The 25,428-nt window shown below is 45.8% G+C and overlaps 1 protein-coding gene across 15 annotated transcripts in view; it reads left to right on the forward strand.

The window, feature by feature from the left end:
- The window catches only part of FNBP1 (formin binding protein 1), a 390,370-nt gene that overhangs the window by 107,315 nt on the left and 257,627 nt on the right, over positions 1-25,428 (forward strand). For all 15 annotated transcript variants that reach the window (XM_063936685.1, XM_063936686.1, XM_063936688.1 and 12 more), the window contains exon 2: positions 16,712-16,827. In XM_063936685.1, the coding sequence (XP_063792755.1) occupies positions 16,712-16,827 (116 nt within the window). The remainder of the gene's footprint in view (positions 1-16,711; positions 16,828-25,428) is intronic.

Raw genomic sequence — 25,428 nt, forward strand, 5'->3', positions numbered from 1 at the left:
GATATTTGCCGGCTGGCATCTAAAATAAACGCAATGTCCATTTCTGCCAGGAGAGGATTGTGGACTCGGCAGTGGACAGGAGATGCAGATTCTAAAAGGCACATGGAAGTTTTGCCTTACAAGGGTGAGGAGTTGTTTGGGGATGGTCTCTCGGACCTCGTTTCCACAGCAACAGCTGGGAAGTCAGCATTTTTACCCCATGTTCCCTCACAGCCAATGAAGCACCGTATTATCAGGTACAGTCCTTTCGGCCCCAGAAAGGCAAGCGGGTTAGAGGCGCGTCCTTTCTGCCCAGAGGCAGGGGTAGAGGGAAAAAGCTGCAACATACAGCCAGTTCCCAGGAACAAAAGTCCTCCCCCGCTTCCTCTAAGTCCACCGCATGACGCTGGGGCTCCACAGGCGGAGCCAGGTACGGTGGGCGCCCGTCTCAAGAACTTCAGCAACCAGTGGGCTCGTTCACGGGTGGATCCCTGGATTCTACAGGTAGTATCTCAGGGGTACAAGCTGGAATTCGAGACGTCTCCCCCTCGCCGTTTCCTCAAATCTGCCTTGCCGACAGCTCCCCCGGACAGGGAGGCAGTGCTGGAGGCGATTCACAAGCTGTATTCTCAGCAGGTGATAATCAAGGTGCCCCTCCTTCAACAAGGACGGGGTTACTATTCCACAATGTTAAAATTTTAAATCTTTGAACACTTATATAAGAAGGTTCAAGTTCAAGATGGAATCGCTCAGGTTATTGCAAGCCTGGACGAGGGGGATTACATGGTGTCACTGGACATAAAGGATGCTTACCTGCATGTCCCCATTTACCCTCCTCACCAGGAGTACCTCAGATTTGTGGTACAGGACTGTCATTACCAATTCCAGACGTTGCCGTTTGGTCTGTCCACGGCACCGAGGGTATTTACCAAGGTAATGGCCGAAATGATGATACTCCTTCGGAAAAAGGGAGTTTTAATTATCCCGTACTTGGACGATCTCCTTATAAAGGCGAGGTCCAGGGAACAGTTCTTGATCGGTGTAGCACTAGCTCGGGAAGTGCTACAACAGCACGGCTGGATCCTGAATATTCCAAAGTCGCAGCTGGTTCCTACAACGCGTCTACTGTTCCTGGGGATGATTCTGGACACAGAACAGAAAAAAAGTGTTTCTGCCGGAGGAGAAGGCCAAGGAGTTTTCGTCTCTAGTCAGAGACCTCCTAAAACCAAAACAGGTGTCGGTGCACCACTGCACGCGAGTCCTGGGAAAGATGGTGGCTTCTTACGAAGCAATTCCATTCGGAAGGTTCCATGCAAGGATCTTTCAGTGGGATCTGTTGGACAAGTGGTCCGGGTCGCATCTTCAGATGCATCGGCTGATAACCCTGTCTCCAAGGGCCAGGGTGTCGCTACTGTGGTGGCTGCAGAGTGCTCATCTTCTAGAGGGCCGCAGATTCGGCATACAGGACTGGATCCTGGTGACCACGGATGCCAGCCTTCGAGGTTGGGGGGCAGTCACACAGGGAAGAAACTTCCAAGGTCTATGGACAAGTCAGGAGACTTCCCTACACATAAATATTCTGGAACTAAGGGCCATTTACAATGCCCTAAGTCAGGCAAGACCCCTGCTTCAACACCAGCCGGTGCTGATACAGTCAGACAACATCACGGCGGTCGCCCATGTAAATCGTCAGGGCGGCACAAGAAGCAGGATGGCGATGGCAGAAGCCACAAGGATTCTCCGATGGGCGGAAAATCATGTGTTAGCACTGTCAGCAGTGTTCATTCCGGGAGTGGACAACTGGGAAGCAGACTTCCTCAGCAGGCACGACCTCCACCCGGGAGAGTGGGGACTTCATCCAGAAGTCTTCCAAATGATTGTACACCGTTGGGAAAGGCCACAGGTGGACATGATGGCGTCCCGCCTCAACAAAAAGCTAAAAAGATATTGCGCCAGGTCAAGGGACCCTCAGGCGATAGCTGTGGACGCTCTAGTGACACCGTGGGTGTACCAGTCGGTTTATGTGTTCCCTCCTCTGCCTCTCATACCCAAGGTACTGAGAATAATAAGAAGGAGAGGAGTAAGAACTATACTTGTGGTTCCGGATTGGCCAAGAAGAGCTTGGTACCCAGAACTTCAAGAAATGATCTCAGAGGACCCATGGCCTCTGCCGCTCAGACAGGACCTGCTGCAGCAGGGGCCCTGTCTGTTCCAAGACTTACCGCGACTGCGTTTGACGGCATGGCGGTTGAACGCCGGATCCTGAAGGAAAAGGGCATTCCGGAGGAAGTCATCCCTACGCTGATTAAAGCTAGGAAGGAGGTGACCGCAAACCATTATCGCCGCATATGGCGAAAATATGTTGCGTGGTGTGAGGCCAGAAGGGCCCCAACGGAGGAATTTCAGCTGGGTCGTTTTCTGCACTTCCTACAGTCAGGGGTGACTATGGGCCTCAAATTAGGTACCATTAAGGTCCAGATTTCGGCTCTGTCGATTTTCTTCCAAAAAGAACTGGCTTCACTGCCTGAAGTTCAGACGTTTGTTAAAGGAGTGCTGCATATTCAGCCCCCTTTTGTGCCTCCAGTGGCACCTTGGGATCTCAACGTGGTGTTGGATTTCCTTAAGTCACATTGGTTTGAGCCACTTAAAACCGTGGAACTAAAATATCTCACGTGGAAAGTGGTCATGCTGTTGGCCTTGGCTTCGGCCAGGAGTGTGTCAGAATTGGCGGCTTTGTCATGTAAAAGCCCTTATCTGATTTTCCATATGGATAGGGCAGAATTGAGGACTCGTCCCCAATTTCTTCCTAAGGTGGTATCTGCTTTTCATTTGAACCAACCTATTGTGGTGCCTGCGGCTACTAAGGACTTGGAGGATTCCAAGTTGCTGGATGTAGTCAGGGCCCTGAAAATCTATGTTTCCAGGACGGCGGGAGTCAGGAAAACTGACTCGCTATTTATCCTGTATGCGCCCAACAAGCTGGGTGCTCCTGCTTCAAAGCAGCCTATTGCTCGCTGGATCTGTAGTACGATTCAACTTGCACATTCTGCGGCTGGACTGCCGCATCCTAAATCTGTAAAAGCCCATTCCACGAGGAAAGTGGGCTCTACTTGGGCGGCTGCCCGAGGGGTCTCGGCTTTACAACTTTGCCGAGCTGCTACTTGGTCGGGTTCAAACACGTTTGCCAAGTTCTACAAGTTTGATACCCTGGCTGAGGAGGACCTTGCTTTTGCTCATTCGGTGCTGCAGAGTCATCCGCACTCTCCCGCCCGTTTGGGAGCTTTGGTATAATCCACATGGTCCTTACGGAGTTCCCAGCATCCACTAGGACGTCAGAGAAAATAAGAATTTACTCACAGGTAATTCTATTTCTCGTAGTCCGTAGTGGATGCTGGGCGCCCATCCCAAGTGCGGATTGTCTGCAATACTTGTATATAGTTATTGCCTAACTAAAGGGTTATTGTTTAGAGCCATCTGTTGTGAGGCTCAGTTATTTTTCATACTGTTAACTGGGTATAGTATCACGAGTTATACGGTGTGATTGGTGTGGCTGGTATGAGTCTTACCCGGGATTCCAAAATCCTTTCCTTATTGTGTCAGCTCTTCCGGGCACAGTATCCTAACTGAGGTCTGGAGGAGGGGCATAGAGGGAGGAGCCAGAGCACACCAGGTAGTCCTAAATCTTTCTTAGTTGTGCCCAGTCTCCTGCGGAGCCGCTATTCCCCATGGTCCTTACGGAGTTCCCAGCATCCACTACGGACTACGAGAAATAGAATTACCGGTGAGTAAATTCTTATTTTTTGTAAGGGACACTTTTGAGAGGGTTGTGTTTTTTTTTCTTTTTTTTGTTCTCCTTTAGATCTCTCACACAGAGAATATTACAGGGTCAATCCTATTATATGTAGGCCCTATGTTTTTATGTTCTAAAATTCATTTTCTGTTCTCTGATACCGCATTCAGATCGCAAATGCCGGATCCCACCTGGTAAAAGAAACGTGTACTTACCGGGTGGGATCCGGCATTTGCTCCCCTCTGCTGGCTTTCCGACCCGACAATATACCGGGTCGGTTGCCATAGCAGCGGGGGCGGGGTGGAGGCGGCGCTGGGAGATGAGCTCATCTCCTGCGCCGCCTCTCCCTACGCTGTGAATGGGAACCGTGTTGCATCGACGCGGCTCCCATTCACACTGCACCTGACCCGGTATTCAACCCGGGTATAATCCTTCTTTTATACCGGGTTGAATTACCGGGTCAGGCGACCCGCTAATTCCGGCAAAGTGCTTTCACATCGCACACTGACCCGTGTCGACAAGGCAATATGCCGTGTCGATACCGGGTTATTTGTGCGATGTGAAAGGGGTATTAGAGAGTTCTACCAAAAAAAAAACCTTTTACTTGTCATCTAGGCTCTTGCTCTTAGTACTTTTTTCACAAAGTTTAAAATGTGGCCTTATTTGGCAAGTTTTGTAATGTTTCACTGTGGAACATAATAAAGTGATGATATAATGGGTGGATGCACAAACTGAAGATATAATGGGTGGATGCACAAACTGAAGTACAAATGTGTCCTCATACACTATTCCCGCAGTCGTGCTAAATGACCCTGCTCGCCAAGCCAGGTCCCGTGCGACTGCTTGCGCTTAGTGTCTTTTTCACTTGAATATGTGTATTTATGGCAATACGACAGAACCACTTAGACTGCACTGATTCATTTGATATGCAACACTTGTATGTATGTATGTATATATGTATGTGTATATACAGTATATATACTGTGTGTGTATGTGTGTGTGTGTGTGTGTGTGTGTGTATGTATGTGCGTGTGTGTGTATATATGTATATGTGTATATGTGTATATATATGTATATGTGTATATATATATATATATATATATATATATACATATACTGGAACAAACAGCCCAGCACTCCCTTAGATAACAGCGTGCCCTCAGCGAAGTTTGGATACAGAAAGAGCAAAGAACTGTGGCACTCAGGGTCTGGTATAATGTCAGTGTATTAATCAAAGAGATAACATCATCGACGTTTTGGGGAATTTAACCCCTTTCTCAAAATGTAAGAGTAACAAAAAAGAAGAGGTCCTACTCACCCAGAATGCTACTAAGACCCCCATGCGCTCACTGGTCATCTCCAGACTGGACTACTGTAATCTCCTCCTATCTGGCCTCCCTGACTACCACCTCTCTCCACTCCAGTCTATCCTCATATCTCCCACCTTAAGGAGATCCAGGTGTGGGACTCCTGCACACAGACGGCCGAGAAGGGGTGTGGCTTCACGGGAATGGTGCGAGCCACGCCTCCCGTTTTCTTCATTATAGGGGTATGCCCAGCGCTCTATCGGATGGGACAGTGAAACAGTCCCAAAAAAAAGCAGGACAGTTGGGAGGTATGTATCTTCAGTGCTGCTGCCTGGCTCATCTTCCTCTCCAAAACGTACTACGTCCACCTCTCCTCTCTTACAAACCCTACACTGGCTCCTCTTCCCCTTCAGAATCCAATTCAAGCTTCTCACATTCACTTATAAAGCCCTCCCCCATTCCTCTCTATTTACATATCTGACCTTATCTCCCTTTACACTCTCACTCATTCAGATTCAAATGTTTGAAAAGTCGGTTGGGTGTCTGTTTTTTCCTGTCTATTAGATCAGTGGTTCCGAAACTGTGTGCCTAGGCTCCCTGGGGTGCCTCGGGACACATGTAGAGGTGCCTTGAATTGGTGGACCAGGACCAATTAAAATTATTTATGGTCAATGTAACCGGCAAAACCAGTGCTGGTGGTTGCTAATCATTACATATGTGGACAAACAGAAGCACATCTTGCCCCTCACCACACAATTTAAATTATGGATGACATATATAAACACAATTTACTTCATTTAATATTTCTTTCTAAATTTCTCAATAAGAAGCTTTTGGCCTGGAGGTGCCGTGAAAAAAATTCTGATGCACTAGGGCACCGTGATTCCAAAAAGTTTGGGAACCACTGTATTAGATAAGAAAAAACAGACACCCAACTGACTTTTCAAACATTTGAATCTCCCCCTATGACTGATATTATATCTGTTTCAGATTAACATTTCTTTGATTATCTTTTGCTGATTAAAAGTGTAGACCTATGTTTGTGACTAACCATATGCTTTTTAGATTAGCTTTGTTTTATTTTAGTGAGTTCTCTTGGTGTTCATACATAAAGTGAATGCAGCAGGTCAGTATGTAAAGGCTTGGACAGTGCATTGATTTACATTAGGAAACTCCTACTGATTAAATGTGTTGTGGTTTTCCCCTTATCAGACTTTTCAGTTTAGATTTTGCATTGTGCTGCAGCGCTGTTTATTTCAGCTCTTGGTTTTGGCTTCCAAGTCGCTCTGAGCATCCAGTTGGCTTGAGCGAGAGGTAGTTTATTCACTGATTCCTGTCTACTCCCTTGGATCTAAATAACAAATTCTGTTTTTCTCAATGCAGCAGATGTGTAATCCCGACAGCTGTTTTCGTTTTATTTGAGGCTATAGCTAATCAGCGACCGCAGCTCTTATAAACCCAGTCTCCTTTTCATGGTTTCATTTCATATATAGATTTGAGGTTGACCATTTTCAATACTCCCAGGTGGTTCTAAACTGTAACCCCCATCATCTTGACCCAGGTGACAATTTCCGACACTGCAGAAAATGTCATCCGAGAAATATTAGGTAAGTGGTTGGCTTGGCTAAAGGGCTAACTACTTCCAACGGAATATAAAATGAGATGAGTTAGTAGTGTTGCATGGAATTCCCTGTGCTAATCATAAGTCTTGTCTCTTGCGATACAGTCAGCAAGCCAAGTATTACAATGTCAACATTCATATTACTGAAACCAGAATGTTGACATCCATGATGCCGACATAGAATGTTGACATTGCATCATACTTATGGTTAGAGATGAACTTGCATCAAAATGACACTGTTGACACATCAACCGTGTCAACATTACATCAGTGCCAACATGCTGAGTGTCACCATTAAGCACGTCGACATATTCAATGTCGACATACCCATGCACACATTCTCCTGTCAACTTTATGGACGTTGACATGATGAATGTAGACATAATATACAAAACCCATGTCTCTTGTTAATGTACATGGTATGTGTCTACATTGGTACCACACTGCCTCTATGCACACTAGTTCCACTTGCCTGAGTCAGTCCCTTTTAACAAAGTGCTCATTACTGTAACATTGGATTTCAAGCTTTTTAGGGATGACCACTTGGGGATCCTCCGCTTCATTGGTTTCCCCTGCTCACCCTCCTGTGTTGGATCTCTCCTCTGGTCTTGTACTAACTACTACTGCTGGATCACATGTTTTTTTAGTAGAAAGCCTATTTTTGCTGCTGGAGGTCTGCATCTTAAATACTTGGGGCGGGTAGTTCTGTGTATTGAATGCAGGACTCCAGCATACCTTTTTTTTTTTTTTTTTTTTTGCATGAACGAATGCAGGAGCTGATTGGATATTTGGTTCTTATACAGTACAGTGAAGTTTGCACTGCCTTGGTAGCCCTACTCGATTTAAATTCTGGAAGTATTGTTAATTAAAGATTTATACCTCTCTGTCATGATTTGGAGCAGCCATTTTGTTTCCTGCCTAAGGAATAATAAATCTTGAACCATTGGGGGAATTCAGTTGTTTTTTTGTGCATGTAATAGGCGCCAATTGTTTCTGTTGATGGGTGTGCGTGCATGATGTCTGCTCGCCGCTTCTTGAGGTGGCGATCAGAAACCATTGAAAATTCCATCTTTTCGGCATGCTAACCAGGATTTTCGATGTGTTTATCTGCTTTATGTGGCTAAATCCAGTGCATTTGAGCGCTATAAGTAATGCATTCCCACCCGTCGGCAGAAAATTGAATGGCTTCAATGGATGCTCATTACTTATCGGCCCAGAAAACAATTGAGTTCCCCCATAGACTCCCATTGGAAGAGCGCCTCTAGTGATCATATTAGCAAAAATCGATTTTGCTGTCAATGTGGCAGTGAAAATTTTGTTAAGCTCCTGGATTCAATTGTTTATTATGTCCAATCTCCTGTCTAAAGTGATGTGAGATCGGAGGTATGGTGGTTGGTGCGACATTCAATGTTTTTTTTCCGCCAGACAGGCCGGGATTAGCTGCGTTAAATGGCTAAACACGAGCAAAGTGCTGGACGGGATGCAAAAAGTGCCTTTTGTGCGCCAGCATGGGGGTCTGCGAGGTGAAATGTGTCTACCCCTGTGGCTTACGGGGAGAAGCAGTTGAATTGCCCCCCTCCCCCTCTGTGTCATATAGTATGTATATATGTAAATATAAAGTTGGGGGAAGTAGTGAGAGCAGTAAGATCAAATATAGTGGCAGCCAGCAAGACCAGTACAACAAACCAAGCTCATAGATATACCAGTAATTGCTCTATTACATTATGACATATCTAGGCCTGGAATTAAGTCTGAAATGTACATATTGGTTCTACAGTAGTTGAAAAATCTTCTGAACCTTTGCCGTGCCACTTAAACTGTCTCGGGGGTTGTTGACCCCTGACACAAAGCCATGTGTGCATTTGCCATCGCATAACATTGAACAAAGCATTTCTCCTATATAAAACCCTTGATGTACTCAGCAAGACAACCTCTACAAAATGTAATGTTCCTTCAAAACAAATTAGCTGATTGGCTGCTCAGCTATTATTGCATAGATTTAATGCAAGAAATCTAGGTTACGAATCGCTTCCTGTCCCTGAGGACACAGTGTAGGTCATCGCTGGCTCTGATGGGAAGCCTCAAGTGAGCTGATTTTGGCCTGGGCTCAATGGCCAGCGATTCTTTTGAATGCATTCTTTTTAAATAAGCTAAGCTAATGGGTCTGAGTCATTGTGAGCTAAGATGTGGGTGGTGGGAAATATTTTAGTGTCACAGTCAGGTTCCAGTAAAACACTCATTACACATGGCTTCTAATCTGTACGTTTTATAGTGGTGCGTTCTGTTTATTCTGTGGCTGACGATATTAGGGGAGATGTGTGTTGCTGTATAGTGAAATGTGCCATTATTATCTGTATCCACCAGCGGTTCTTGAAGCCGTACACAGACATTACATAATACAGAGGCTGGAGAGGGCCCGTACACGGAGAGTTATAAAGGCTAGGGTAATGGTCAGGATAAGTTTTATGAAATCATTATGGAGCAGTTGGACAAGGGCAGCTCTGCATGAGTACTGTAGGTGTGAGGAAGTAACATGTTTTGTCATTGTGTACTGCCAACTAATTATTTATCAGATTTTATTACGGTCTACATTTGTATACATTAGAAAAGAAAGTATATTATTTATCAGAAGATGAAAAACGTGTGGCCAGCAAATTGTCCAAGACATCATCTGAGTCCCACTTATAATAGGTTTGACCGAAATAATTACATCAAATAATGTACCAAACATTGAAAGGTGCACTGGGACATGCATTGTTTTAATTTAGAATAAAAAATGCTTGTTAATTATACAGGCACCACTTCTCTGGCAGGTGTCATGTCAGAGACGCTTGCCGTTGTCGTGGCTCCCATTGTCTTCCCTACAGCACCTTCTCACGCTATACTTTCTCCTGTACGGCAGGCCTTTTGTGACCTGGGGACTGGCGGGCCTTTTGTGACTCGGGGACTGTCAGACGTAGTGCCCATTCATCAGCTAGTGATTTTCTTCCGGATGCTCAGGACATCTGCAACCACGGAGGAAGAGACCTGTCCGAGCAGCAGGGGTGTTCCGGCTGGGATGGGAGAGACTTCCTAGACAGCTCTCATACCTCTTGTCAAGTGACAGCTTATAATTAAGATGTACAAAATAAAATACAAGACAACACCTATAAAATAACTTGATACCCCCTCTTACCCTTACTGCTGCCGACACCTTGATATTTCCATAATATACCCAGTAGTCCAACATGGGCTTGTAAGTGCCTTCTTCTCTACGCCTCTTTGCTTTCCCCACACATCTATCCATCTATCTATCCATCTATCTATCTATCTATCTATCTATCTATCTATCTATCTATCTATCTATCGTGATTCAAAAGTTGCAGTACACCCTTTTGTTTCAAAAACTGTGCAGGAAATGGGAAAACTGAATACTCCAGTAAGGTATGGGTGAGGTGGGCTATCTTTTAGGGTATGTACCAAACATTGGCATCAAACAACACTTTTTTTGTTGGAATTACAGGCTGAACTGTTCTCCATAAAGGACAGTCATTTAATGTGTGGGCGTTGTGCTGCGTTGTGGGCTCTTCACGAAGGATGCCAAAACCATCGTTGAGGTTGTCTCATCAGAAGCACTTTTTGGACAACCACTCAGTGACTTGTCAGCCACAGTCCCAGTTTCTCTGAATTTAGAAATTAGGCACCTGACAGTGTTATGTGAAATTGGAGGTCTTTCTGGGTGCCGGTTGTTAAAATCTGCAGATATGACATGGAATCTTCATTCTCCAGACATCAAAGTGACCTAAATTCTCTACTCTTTTGTCAAAGCCATCTTCAGTTACCTGCAACAAAAAAAGTGTTGTAACTTTTCAACCATAATTGCTATTTCAGATCTGTTTGCAGCAATAAACTTTACAGCAAATTCTAATGTTGTTTGACATGTTACACGACCCCCTTTCCATTTGCATAAACTGACTTCGAGTATTCAGTTTTTTCATTTCCTGCACAGTTTTCGAAACAAAAAGGTGTACTGCGGCTTTTGAATCACCCTGTGTGTGTATATACATAGAAACATAGAATTTGACGGCAGATGAGAACCACTTGGCCCATCTAGTCTGCCCCTTTTTTTTTTTTTTTACTTTTTAGGTAATCTCAACCCTTTTTGAACCTTAATTCTTTGTAAGGATATTCCTATGCCTATCCCAAGCATGTTTAAATTGCTTTACAGTCTATGGGGTATATGCAATTAGCGGCGAATCGCGGCAAATTATCGGCCGTTTTTCAACTCGATACAATTCGACAGGCTAATTTCGGCAAGTGGGTGCCGAAATTGACCATATGCAATAAAAAACGGATTCGACAGTCCCGCGGCCGAAAAACGGCCGATTTGACGGATTTTGATCCGGTTTTTTAAAAACGGGTAAAACCCGAAAAAAAATGGCGTGGGGTCCCCCCTCCAAAGCATAACCAGCCTCGGGCTCTTCGAGCCGGTCCTGGTTCTAAAAATCCGGGGGGGAAAAATGACAGGGGATCCCCCGTATTTTTAAAACCAGCACCGGGCTCTGCGCCTGGTGCTGGTGCAAAAAATACGGGGGACAAAAAGAGTAGGGGTCCCCCGTATTTTATACACCAGCATCGGGCTCCACTAGCTGGACAGATAATGCCACAGCTGGGGGTCACTTTTATACAGCGCCCTGCGGCCGTGGCATTAAATATACAACTAGTCACCCCTGACCGGGGTACCCTGGGGGAGTGGGGACCCCTTCAATCAAGGGGTCTCCCCCCCCCCCCAGCCACCCAAGGGCCAGGGGTGAAGCTTTCAAGTTTATTTAGCAGTCCGCAATGTTGGACAGTGTCAAATGCCTTACTAAAGTCTAGATATGCTACATCTACAGCTCCCCATTGATCTACTATTTTCATCACAGAGTCAAAAAAGTCAGTAAGATTTGTTTGGCATGATCTCCCACCAGTAAATCCATGCTGTTTTGGATCCTGTAAGTTGTTTGATTTAAGATATTCCACAACTCTTTCCTTTAATAGTTTTTTCCATTACTTTCCCTACTAGTGATGTAAGGCTTACTGGTCTGTAGTTACTTGCTTCTTCCTTGCTTCCACTTTTGTACAGTGGAACTACATTCACTCTTTTCCAGTCCTCTGAAATGGCACCTGTATTTAGTGACTGGTTAAATAATTCTGTTAATGGTGCCACCAGCACATCTTTTAGCTCTTTTAGTATCCTTGGGTGTATCCCATCTGGCCCCATTGATTTTTACACTTTTAGTTTTGAAAGTTCTGTTAGGACCTTCTCCTCTGTAAATGTACTTTCATCTACCTTATTTTTTTTTTAGGAATGTTCTTGCAACTTAACTGTGGCTCCTTCCCTTCTCCTTCTGTAGTAAATACTGAGTTAAAATAATTATTTAGGAGATCTGCTATTGCCTTGTCTCCCTCCACCAAATTCTCACTCTCTGTGTGTGGGGGGCTAGATGAATCTTGGTGTACCTGCTAAGTAATATTCTGATGATGTGATTTGCTTAGAATTACTCCATCTGGTATCCGCCCACTACACTAGTAAAGTGGATGGGATGCAGGACTTACTGGGAGAGTAGATATTTATTTTATTTATTACCAGTTATTTATATAGCGCACACATATTCCGCAGCGCTTTACAGAGACTATGTGCCCATTCACATCGATCCCTGCCCCAGTGGAGCTTACAATCTATATTCCCTACCACATGAACACGCATACACATTCATTCTAGGGTTAATTTTTTGCTGGGAGCCAATTAACCTACTAGTGTATTTTTGGATTGTAGAAGGAAACCGGAGTACCCGGAGGAAACCCACGCAAGTACAGGGAGAATATACAAACTCTGCACAGGTAGTGCCATTGACCTCAGTGCTGTGAGGCAGTAATGCTAACCATTACACCATCCGTACTGCCCAGATTAGTGTCAGGTGATCCGGTCTGAAGGTCGACACTGTCTAGGTCAACCACTATAGGTCGACAGTCACTAGTTCGACAGGGTTGGAAGGTCAACATGAGTTTTTCAAAATGTTTTTTTTTTTACGTTTTCATACTTAACGATCCACGCGGACTACGATTGGAACGGTAATCTGTGCCGAGCGAAGCGAGGCACCTTGCCCGAAGCATGGCGCCCGAAGCATGGCGAGCGGACACGGTGCACTAATTGGGGTTCCCGGTCACTGGATGAAGAAAACAACACCAAAAACAAAACAAAAAAAACCTCATGTCGACCTTTTGACCTGTCAACCTTCCACCCCTGTCGACCTAGTGACTGTCGACCTAAACATTGTTGACCTAAACATTGTCGACCTAGATACTGTCGATTTGATGATAGACACCCAAGTGTCCGTATAATGAATCCTATATTGCTACCTTTTTACGAACCTCCCCATTAAGGGACACCTTTGTTTTTTCTTCTAAATAGTTTGTTCATGCCTAGGTTATGTACTACTATACATCCTGAGAGTGGGGGATTGGTCTTTATTACATATGTTAGCTTTTGTGTAGTTTTTATTGCATGAGCTTCTGATCATCTGTAAATGCACTTGCCTGCATGAAATGTTCCTGCGTGATAAAGTAAACCCCCACTAAATGTAGCTATAACTACTAGTTACTGGTTCAAAGTCTGGATTGGTTCAAATAGGTATAGTGCAGTGCATGGTACCTGGCTGGAAGCTGATTGGATGAATCTCATGTAAGCTGGTACTGAGGAAGGGGTTAGCATCCTGTTGAGGATATGTGTGATATCCCGGCAGACGGGTCTCCTGAAAGCCGGGATCCCTTCAGCCGTTATATTGTTTGAATCTCTCTTGCGGGGCGCTAGGTGGGCATCTTTTATTCTTTTATCTACTTTTCCTGTCAATGGCCACTTACTGCATAATCCTATAGTAAAACACATGTGAAATCCACTGACCAAGTGACGGTGTGATAGTATCACGCTACGCATTAGAGATTGGTGCATTCAAGTGGAAATTTACAGTATATTCCAAAGTTAACTTTTACTTTGAGCGAAATAGAACTATTCTGTCAGAATACAATCCGTTAAACTGAGTACACACTATTATTTGTCTGATCAGTCGACAATTGGATAGTGTGTATGCAGGAGTGTTAGAAGCCAATAAACAGTTTCAAGCGCTCCTGCAGCGGTCATACTAAAACGATACAGCGGGTGCTTGCACTGCACTATATCCTTCCCGGGGTGGTCTTCTGTATGCCGGCGGTCGGGCTCCCGGCGCTCAGTATACTGGCGCCGGGAGCCCGACAGCCAGCATACCGACACTTATTTTCCCTCGTGGGGGTCCACGACCCCCATAAAGGGAGAATAAAATAGTGTGGCGCGGCGAGCGCAGCGAGCCCGCAAGGGGCTCATTTGCGCTCGCCACACTGTCGGCCAGCCATAGTGAACCCGTTCCCGACCTCCCGATCCTGTTGTAGAGATCAAAAGAAAATACACACTGAGCAAGAAATTGTTCAGTGTGTACAGGTGCGCACCAATCCGATAATCGCTCTGTTGGATTGGAGCATTTATCAGATCGGAGGCACCCGTCAGACACTGTGTACCCAGCTTCTCACTTAATATTGCCATATTCCCATGAAAATAAACCCATCATTGATTGATGAATACAGATTAGAGTGTAAATTGTTGTTACTGACTGTTGCATCTCTTGCATAAAAAATGGACACCAAGTAAAAAATCACCTTGTGTGCTTTTCTTCATCATGGCGGATCAGGTAATAAGAGGCTGAGATTGTTGAATTACTTCTCGGTATTTAATGCGTATTTGCACACATCCAATGTACGGGGCCTATTCTGTTTTGGACGTCTATTTTTTCCGTCTAAATGGGACTATTTAGACACCCAAACAACTGTCACAATTCAGTTGTGTTTAGGCTCCCGTGCATATTGCACATGTTGCACCAAAACTGACAGGTTTTAGCCACATAAAACGGCTAAACCAGTCTAAAGTCCTGCTTTGGGCATCTAAACTCTTGTGTGCTAAGTGCCGACTTAGGGGGTAATTCCAAGTTGATCGCAGCAGGATTTTTAATAGCAATTGGGCAAAACCATGTGCACTGCAGGGGAGGCAGATATAATATGTGCAGAAAGAGTTAGATTTGGGTGGGTTATTTTATTTCTGTGCAGGGTAAATATTGGCTGCTTTATTTTTACACTGCAAATTAGATTGCAGATTGAACACACCCCACCCAAATCTAACTCTCTCTGCACATGTTATATCTGCCTCCCCTGCAGTGGACATGGTTTTGCCCAATTGCTAACAAAAATCCTGCTGCAATCAACTTGGAATTACTCCCTTAGTGCTCATTTCTTCCTGCACCGGCTATCGGGTGTCTAAACGGACCAACAATTGAATTTCTCCGCTTTGCACCCCCTAGTGGTAGCCGCATGCAAAAACAATCTAATCAGCCCCGTAGTCTTTTACCAGTTTTTTTTTTTTTTTTTTATTCCCTGTCCTTTTTCCTGTCAGCTGTATATCTGTTGCTGACTTGATAGTATCCGCAGTTTGTTAGGACGTGTTTCTGAAATTTGTGCTGTAGTCTACAACAAGCTGGGTTTTTTTTTTATAATGGTCTGTATGTGAATGTCCCCTAAGCTGTGTGCTGGTACACCTGGCACACTATTTTACTCCAAAAGAGTTGTCCTTGTTGAGAGAATCCCCGACCCCTCTCTCTGGCAGTAAACATTGATGGAACCCCAAGTTGTTCTGATGAGTACCCCTGGACCATGTAGTTTCACGTGTTAATGATCAGATAGTGGTCAATGCCGGGAAAAGAAGTAATCTACTCACTTTCCCAGTGATGATCAGGGAAAAGAAAGGCAGATCACCAGGGGTTTATAACCTTATTATATTTATGTAATAAACCAGTTTAAATTTTAAAACTGTGTTGGAAAAGACACTTACCACACTTCTTTCTAATACTGGGAGAAGAACCAGGAAGTGAATGTTGCATGTGATTGTACAGTATGTTCGCAGTTCCTTCTGCCCACTGGCAGAAGAACCAGGAAGTGAATGCTACATCTAATTGGTTGTTCGCAGTTACTCCTGTCCACTTGGAGAAGAACCAGGAAGTGAATGCTGCATCTAATTGGTTGTTTGCAGTTCCTCCTGCCCAGTCGGGTGCTGCATCAAGTACACACCTCCTGATCTAACAAAGCTCTACTTTTCATAGTGAGAAATTATGCTGTCCAGTAGCTCTTCGCAGATCATGTTGAGGAACCCCACTAAGTTCCCACACAGGGTGGAAGAGGGACTGTTGATAAATGTCAGTGGTCGTCTTAAAGCAAATAGCCGTTTGACTGTTGTGTTTTTTTGGCCAGTTAAAATATTTGCCATTACAATATGTTGTTTGTATTGTTCATCAAGATGGAACATGTCTGTAGCAGTGATTGTAACACAACACAATACACATTTTATTTCAGTTCAGGGCAGTACAATGGACTCACAATAGCTGCAGAAAGCTTTAGTCTTCTGATCATTGCATACCCTCCAACATGACCCGCCCCACTAGGTACAAAACGCTCTGTTTCTGGACTTCCCTCTTAATTTATTATTGCCATCACCTGTGAAGAAACAGCTTTCTTATCATTTAACTAGTTCAACACAGGTGATGGAAATCATAAATTAATAGGGAAGTCCAGGAACAGACCATTTTGTACCTAGTGGGGCGGGTCATGTTGGAGGGTCTGTCATTGAGGGACTTTACAGCATTACCACAGTTACAAGGAGTGAGGTGAGATGGTAAAGTGTGTGGTACTGATACATAAACAATATTTAGCTTTAAATTTGGTGTTAAACATTTCCAGATGTTCTTTACAATACCATTAAATGTATTTCCAGTTTATGGCCCCGGGGTTATGTATAATACACGTGTGCTCTTGGCAGGGATGTTTTGGCACTTGGAAAGTTTGGGAATGTTTTCATTGTATGCTGCACGTCAGAACATAGCCAGTCACTCACTTTCTTCTTTCTCCCTCACATTATTACAGGATCAGTTTGACAACTTAGAGAAACATACACAGTGGGGAATTGAAGTGCTGGAAAAATACATTAAGTTTGTGAAGGAGAGAACAGAGATTGAAATCAACTATGCAAAACAGCTTCGGTAAGTCTTCGTCCTTTCATTTGTAAACATTTAATTTATGTATACAGTGCCAGGGGCTGATTCATAGGAGGGGGAAAGAAGGGGGGGGGGGGATTGTGGCCACACACTGCTTTGATGTGCCTGGTGGCCGAGGGGCAGACAGAGAATCCTGTGAGAAGGCTCCAATTATGTTTTAACCCAATCAAAGCAACTGCTCATGATCCTCAATCACCACTATGCGTACAGTACCGACACATTGGCCATTCACCAGTCTGTGGGGAGTCTGAAGCCATTTGCACCCAGATAGCAGGAAGGGGTGGTACTACCCTATTTTAGGGAATACGCACCCAGCTGATGCCATGCGACAGTATCATTGGAGTCTTGGTTACTTTCTACTTTCTTTGCCCATAGACGACTCCTCCCCAAGTGCAGGAAATGCAGGTGTATTAAGCCTTGGGGTTCAGTATGAGTTACCGATGGACAGGATGCGGGTGGGCAGTATACCGACAGCGGCATCCCGTCCATGAGAATCTCAACAGCCCCCCATTAATCTTCCTAACCCTCACCCACCTTTTTCCTACCCTAACCCTCTCTTGTGGTGCCAAACCCTCCTTGCTTGGTGCCTAACTCTTCCTTCCCCACTGCCTAAACCTAACCCTCCCCGCTGGGTGCCGAACCCTAACCTCCCCTTCTATGTGCCTGTCCCTAACCCTCCCTTCCTGGTCCCTAACCCTAACTTCCCCTTCTATGTGCCTAACCCTAACCTCCCCCTCTATGTGCCTAACCCTCTCTTCCCGGTCCCTAACCTCCCCTTCTATGTGCCGAACCCTAACCTCCCCTTCTATGTGCCTAACCCTCTCTTCCCGGTCCCTAACCTCCCCTTCTATGTGCCTAACCCTAGCCTTCCATCCCTGGACCCTAACCCTATGTCCCCATCTGCTGCCTAAACCTCCTCCCCCCCCCCCCCCCCCCCCTTGCACGGGAGGACGGCATCGCGCACCACTGTCCGAACATCGGGATGCCTGTTGTCGGTATATCGACGCCAGGTTTGTGTCCTCCCTCGGGATCCCGGCATCGGTATATCGACTGCGGGATCCCATTCCTCGGTAAGCTAAGTGCTTCCCAAGCCTTGGACCTCCAGCTGTTACTCGCCTCTCTTGACTCTTAAGCGCACAGCCTGGATTGGTTCGTATAGGAAAAGCATAGTGCCGCGTGTTTGGCTGGAAGCTGATGATCAGTAGAGAATCATGTCAGCAGATGCACAAGGAGGGGTCAGTATCTTGGTGGTCACATTTTTATTATTTTAAATTCTCTGCTTTCCGTTATCTGACACTTCACTGCTTCTTTTCTGTGGGGAGCATTCACCCTTAGCCTGCCATGCGATTGCCTCATGAACACACCCATTCCACTGTCATTTTCCGTTGTAAAGCTTAAGTAAGCTTCTCCTCGTGTGCGTCTTCACAGTTACAAAACTACTCCTTTCTTGACTTCTTCGCCTGTATAATGTGCCCCCTCCAACACTTATTTTACTAACCGCTTTTCCTGTAATAGAAATTAAAATCTACAGGTTAATGGGGAACTAAACTAAAGCTATTGAGTTGTTATTGCAAGTAGACGCTGAATAGATTGTTCCTGTAATCCAACTTTATTTTGAAAAATGTGAAGTATCTCGATGATCCAGATGTAAACCCCCATCCGTACCCCACACTCAAGATCGTGTGGATAGACTTGTCCTCCTCTGTAACGAGCGATCCAAGGCTTTCAGCCTCCTATATGGGGAGAGGAGAAGGGTTGCTTACAGTTTTTATTATTTTTGTTTTTAGTGAATGGAAAAAAATAGCCAAGATCTTTTTAGATACTTGATGTTTGGACCATTGAGCTGCAATATAATTTCTCTAACGTCCTAGTGGATGCTGGGACTCCGTCAGGACCATGGGGAATAGCGGGCTCCGCAGGAGACAGGGCACATCTAAAAAAGCTTTTAGGTCACATGGTGCGTACTGGCTCCTCCCCCTATGACCCTCCTCCAAGCCTCAGTTAGGTTTTTGTGCCCGTCCGAGAGGGTGCAATCTAGGTGGCTCTCCTAAAGAGCTGTTTAGAAAAGTTTTTTTTTAGGTTTCAATCTCAGTGATTCCTGCTGGCAACAGGATCACTGCATCGAGGGACTTAGGGGAGAGATTTCCAACTCACCTGCGTGCAGGATGGATTGGAGACTTAGGCTACTGGACACTTAGCTCCAGAGGGAGTCGGAACACAGGTCAGCCTGGGGTTCGTCCCGGAGCCGCGCCGCCGATCCCCCTTACAGACGCTGAAGAGACGGCAGAACGGAGGTCCGGAAAGCAGGCGGCAGAAGACTCCTCAGTCTTCTTGAAGGTAGCGCACAGCACGGCAGCTGTGCGCCATTGTTGTCACACGGCTCACTGACTCAGTCACGGAGGGTGCAGGGCGCTGCTGGGGGCGCCCTGGGCAGCAATATAATTACCTTTAGTGGCAAAATAAATACATCACATATAGCCATTAAGGCTATATGTATGTATTTTAACCCAGGCCAGTTTCTTAAAAACCGGGAGAAAAGCCCGCCGGAAAAGGGGCGGAGCTTATTCTCCTCAGCACTCAGCGCCATTTTCCTGCTCAGCTCCGCTGGTGAGGAAGGCTCCCAGGTCTCTCCCCTGCACTGCACTACAGAAACAGGGTAACAAAGAGAAGGGGGGCATAAATTGGCGATATTTATATATTAAGAGCGCATATATAGTAAACAACACCTTCTAGGGTTGTTTATATACATTTATAGCGCTTTTGGTGTGTGCTGGCAAACTCTCCCTCTGTCTCCCCAAAGGGCTAGGGGGTCCTGTCTTCGATTAGAGCATTCCCTGTGTGGCTGCTGTGTGTCGGTACGTGTGTGTCGACATGTATGAGGACGATGTTGGTGTGGAGGCAGAGCAATTGCCGATGATGGTAATGTCACCCCCTAGGGAGTCGACACCGGAATGGATGGCTTTAGTTATGGAATTACGTGATAATGTCAGCACATTACAAAAGTCAGTTGACGAAATAAGACGCCCGGCAAACCAGTTAGTACCGGTTCAGGCGTCTCAGACACCGTCAGGGGCTGTAAAACGTCCTTTACCTCAGTCAGTCGACACGGGTACCGACACAGATGAATCTAGTGTCGACGGTGAAGAAACAAACGTATTTTCCAATAGGGCCACACGTTATATGATCACGGCAATGAAGGAGGCTTTGCAGATCTCTGATACTGCTGGTACCTCAAAAAGGGGTATTATGTGGGGGGTGAAAAAACTACCTGTATTTTTTCCAGAATCAGAGGAATTGAATGACGTGTGTGATGAAGCGTGGGTTAATCCCGATAGAAAACTGCTAATTTCCAAGAAGTTATTGGCATTATACCCTTTCCCACCAGAGGTTAGGGCGCGCTGGGAAACACCCCCTAGGGTGGATAAGGCGCTCACACGTTTATCAAAGCAAGTGGCGTTGCCGTCTCCTGATACGGCCGCCCTCAAGGATCCAGCAGATAGGAGGCTGGAAACTACACTGAAGAGTATATACACACATACTGGTGTTATACTGCGACCGGCAATAGCCTCAGCCTGGATGTGCAGTGCTGGGGTAGTGTGGTTGGATTCTCTGACTGAAAATATTGATACCCTGGATAGGGACAGTATTTTATTGACTCTAGAGCAATTAAAGGATGCTTTCCTTTATATGCGAGATGCTCAGAGGGATGTTTGTACTCTAGCATCAAGAGTAAGCGCGATGTCCATATCTGCCAGAAGAAGTTTATGGACGCGACAGTGGTCAGGTGATGCGGATTCCAAGAGGCATATGGAAGTATTGCCATATAAAGGAGAGGAATTGTTTGGGGTCGGTCTTTCGGACCTGGTGGCCACGGCAACTGCCGGCAAATCCACTTTTTTACCTCAGACCCCCTCCCAACAGAAAAAGACACCGTCTTTTCTGCCGCAGTCCTTTCGCTCCTATAAAAAGCGACCAAAAGGACAGTCTTATCTGCCGCGAGGCAGAGGAAAGGGTAAGAAAGGGCAGCAAGCAGCCCCTGCCCAGGAACAGAAGCCCGCCCCGGCTTCTACAAAGCCATCAGCATGACGCTGGGGCTTTACAAGCGGACTCAGGAACGGTGGGGGGTCGACTCAAGATTTTCAGCAATCAATGGGTTCACTCACAAGTGGACCCGTGGGTCCTGCAGATAGTATCTCAGGGTTACATGCTGGAGTTCGAAAGGTCTCCCCCTCGCCGGTTCCTAAAGTCTGCTTTACCAACGTCTCCCTCAGAAAGGACGTCGGTTTTGGAAGCCATTCACAAGCTGTATTCTCAGCAGGTGATAGTCAAGGTACCCCTCCTACAACAGGGAAAGGGGTATTATTCCACACTATTTGTGGTACCGAAACCGGACGGTTCGGTAAGGCCTATTCTAAATCTGAAATCCTTGAACCTGTACATAAAGAAATTCAAGTTCAAGATGGAGTCACTCAGAGCAGTGATAGCGAATCTGGAAGAAGGAGACTTCATGGTGTCCTTGGACATAAAAGATGCTTATCTACATGTCCCGATTTACCCCTCACACCAAGGGTATCTCAGGTTCGTGATACAAGACTGTCATTATCAGTTTCAAACGCTGCCGTTTGGGTTGTCCACGGCCCCTCGGGTCTTTACCAAGGTAATGACCGAAATGATGGTTCTTCTACGAAGAAAAGGCGTATTAATTATCCCTTACTTGGACGATCTCCTGATAAGGGCAAAGTCCAGAGAACAGCTGGAAGTCGGTGTAGCGCTAACAAAAGTAGTGCTTCAGCAACACGGGTGGATTCTAAATCTTCCAAAATCTCAATTGACCCCGACAACACATCTGCTGTTCCTGGGCATGATTCTGGACACGGTTCAGAAAAAGGTATTTCTCCCGGAAGAGAAAGCAAGGGAGTTATCCGAACTTGTCAAGAACCTCCTAAAACCAGGAACTGTGTCAGTACATCAATGCACAAGAGTCCTGGGAAAGATGGTGGCTTCGTACGAAGCGATTCCATTCGGCAGATTCCATGCACGAACATTTCAGTGGGATCTGCTGGACAAATGGTCCGGATCGCATCTGCACATGCATCAGCGGATAACACTGTCACCGAGAACAAGGTTGTCTCTCCTGTGGTGGTTGCAGACTGCCCATCTGTTAGTGGGCCGCAGATTCGGCATACAGGACTGGGTCCTGGTGACTACGGATGCCAGCCTACGAGGTTGGGGAGCAGTCACAAAGGGAAGAAACTTCCAGGGTGTGTGGTCAAACCTGGAGACGTCTCTTCACATAAATATACTGGAGCTAAGAGCGATCTACAATGCTCTAAGCCTGGCAAAATCGCTGCTTCAGGGTCAGCCGGTGTTGATCCAGTCCGACAACATCACGGCAGTCGCCCACGTAAACCGACAAGGCGGCACGAGAAGCAGGAGTGCAATGGCAGAAGCTGCAAGGATTCTGCGCTGGGCGGAGAATCATGTCGTAGCACTGTCAGCAGTGTTCATCCCGGGAGTGGACAACTGGGAAGCAGATTTCCTCAGCAGACACGACCTTCACCCGGGAGAGTGGGGACTTCATCCAGAAGTTTTCCACATGATTGTGAACCGTTGGGAAAAACCAAAGGTGGACATGATGGCGTCTCGCCTCAACAAAAAATTGGACAGGTATTGCGCCAGGTCAAGAGACCCTCAGGCAATAGCTGTGGACGCTCTGGTAACACCGTGGGTGTACCAGTCAGTGTATGTGTTCCCTCCTCTGCCTCTCATACCAAAGGTACTGAGAATTATACGGAAAAGAGGAGTAAGAACAATACTGGTAGCTCCGGACTGGCCAAGAAGAACTTGGTATCCGGAACTTCAAGAGATGCTCACGGAGGATCCGTGGCCTCTACCTCTAAGAAGGGATCTGCTTCAGCAGGGACCTTGTATGTTCCAAGACTTACCGCGGCTGCGTTTGACGGCATGGCGGTTGAACGCCGGATTCTAAAAGAGAAGGGCATTCCTGAGGAAGTTATTCCTACTTTAATTAAAGCCAGGAAAGAAGTGACCGCACAACATTATCACCGCATTTGGAGAAAATATGTTGCGTGGTGTGAGGCCAAGAAGGCTCCAACGGAAGAATTTCAATTGGGTCGATTCTTACATTTCCTGCAAGCAGGATTGTCTATGGGCCTCAAATTGGGGTCCATTAAAGTTCAAATTTCGGCCTTATCAATTTTCTTCCAGAAGGAATTGGCGTCAGTGCCTGAAGTACAAACTTTTGTCAAAGGTGTACTACATATACAACCCCCAATAGTGCCTCCAGTGGCACCGTGGGATTTGAACGTGGTTCAAAATTTTCTCAAATCTCATTGGTTTGAGCCTTTAAAATCGGTAGATTTAAAATACCTTACATGGAAGGTAACCATGCTGTTGGCCCTGGCTTCAGCCAGGAGAGTTTCGGAGTTGGCAGCTTTGTCATACAAAAGCCCATATCTGATATTCCATTCGGACAGGGCAGAATTGAGGACACGTCCTCAATTTCTCCCTAAGGTGGTTTCGGCATTTCACTTGAACCAGCCTATTGTGGTGCCTGCGGCTACTAGCGACTTGGAGGACTCCAAGTTACTGGACGTTGTCAGAGCATTAAAAATATATATTTCAAGGACAGCTGGAGTCAGAAAATCTGACTCGTTGTTTACATTGTATGCACCCAACAAGTTGGGTGCTCCTGCGTCTAAACAGACGATTGCACGTTGGATATGTAGTACAATCCAACTTGCACATTCTGTGGCAGGCCTGCCACAGCCTAAATCTGTAAAGGCCCATTCCACAAGGAAAGTGGGCTCATCTTGGGCGGTTGCCCGAGGAGTCTCGGCATTACAACTTTGCCGAGCAGCTACGTGGTCAGGGGAGAACACGTTTGTAAAATTTTACAAATTTGATACTCTGGCTAAAGAGGACCTGGAGTTCTCTCATTCGGTGCTGCAGAGTCATCCGCACTCTCCCGCCCGTTTGGGAGCTTTGGTATAATCCCCATGGTCCTGACGGAGTCCCAGCATCCACTAGGACGTTAGAGAAAATAAGAATTTACTTACCGATAATTCTATTTCTCATAGTCCGTAGTGGATGCTGGGCGCCCATCCCAAGTGCGGATTGTCTGCAATGCTTGTACATAGTTATTGTTACAAAAATCGGGTTATTACTGTTGTTGTGAGCCATCTGTTCAGAGGCTACTTCGTTTGTGTTATCATACTGTTAACTGGGTTCAGATCACAAGTTGTACGGTGTGATGGGTGTGGCTGGTATGAGTCTTACCCGGGATTCAAGATCCTTCCTTATTGTGTACGCTCGTCCGGGCACAGTACCTAACTGAGGCTTGGAGGAGGGTCATAGGGGGAGGAGCCAGTACGCACCATGTGACCTAAAAGCTTTTTTAGATGTGCCCTGTCTCCTGCGGAGCCCGCTATTCCCCATGGTCCTGACGGAGTCCCAGCATCCACTACGGACTATGAGAAATAGAATTATCGGTAAGTAAATTCTTATTTTTAGGAGTGCCGGCATTATTCATAGTAGATTAAAGCGTTATTAACGCTCTCCTTGAAATGTGTACGTACGCCATGCTTGCGTTACATTGCACTGAGGAACATTACCATACAGCAAGGCTTGGAGATGCAGCTTGTTTTTGATTAATGTTATGTTGTTTGTTTGCTTGTTTACGTGGCTGATGAGGCTGGCGCATATCTTCAGGGATAGCAAACCCCCAAGGCTAAATCTACACAGTCTCCGTATCCTCTAGTGCTGGTATAATTATATATCCTTGAGCACAATGTGACATTGTGTCCTCTAAGGCACAGACTGTATATGTTTTCTGCATAGGTACAAAGCTCTTGTGATAATTGTGCCACGTTGTAGAATAAATGGGATGTATTCCACATAAACAGAAGTCTCTGATCCGGTATCCGCATGATAGATCGACAATATCTTGGTTGACGTGATTTAGGTCGACAGGGTTAAAAGGTCAGCAGATGAATGATCAACAGTGCTTATGGTCAACTGATACAAAAAGGTCGACACAAAAATGGTCAACACGTTCTTTAAAAAAATTTAGGGATAGGCTTAGGGTTAGGCATTAGGTGGAGGGTTAGATTTAGGCAGCTGGAGTGGGTGGTTAGGTTTAGGCTACGGGAGGGGATGGTTAGCGTTAGGCATCGGGGGATGGTTTGATTCTAGCGGTAGAGGGATGGTTAGGCACTAAAGGGATGATTAGGGTTAGGCACTAGGGGGATGGTTAGGGTTAGGCACTAGGGGGAGTGTTAGGGATTTAAAAATAAAGTACCAACCGTTTGTCCCTGTCAACCTAATGCCTGACAACGTGTCGATCTTTTGACTGTCGACCTAGGCATTATCGATCGATTAATCAACACTCCTCTGATCCATCTGAGCAGTGAAAACTGCTATTTAATTGGTTGCTCTGCATTTCCATTACAAGCTTTAACGTTTTCTTCTTGGTGAAGCATTTCCTGTAACATTATTGCCCTCAGCAATTCTTGCACAAATATGGTTAACATCAGTGTGACAGGACCAGGTTCTGTAGAGTCTCAC

This window comes from Pseudophryne corroboree, chromosome 8 (assembly GCF_028390025.1).
Source record: "Pseudophryne corroboree isolate aPseCor3 chromosome 8, aPseCor3.hap2, whole genome shotgun sequence".
Lineage (NCBI taxonomy): Eukaryota > Metazoa > Chordata > Amphibia > Anura > Myobatrachidae > Pseudophryne > Pseudophryne corroboree.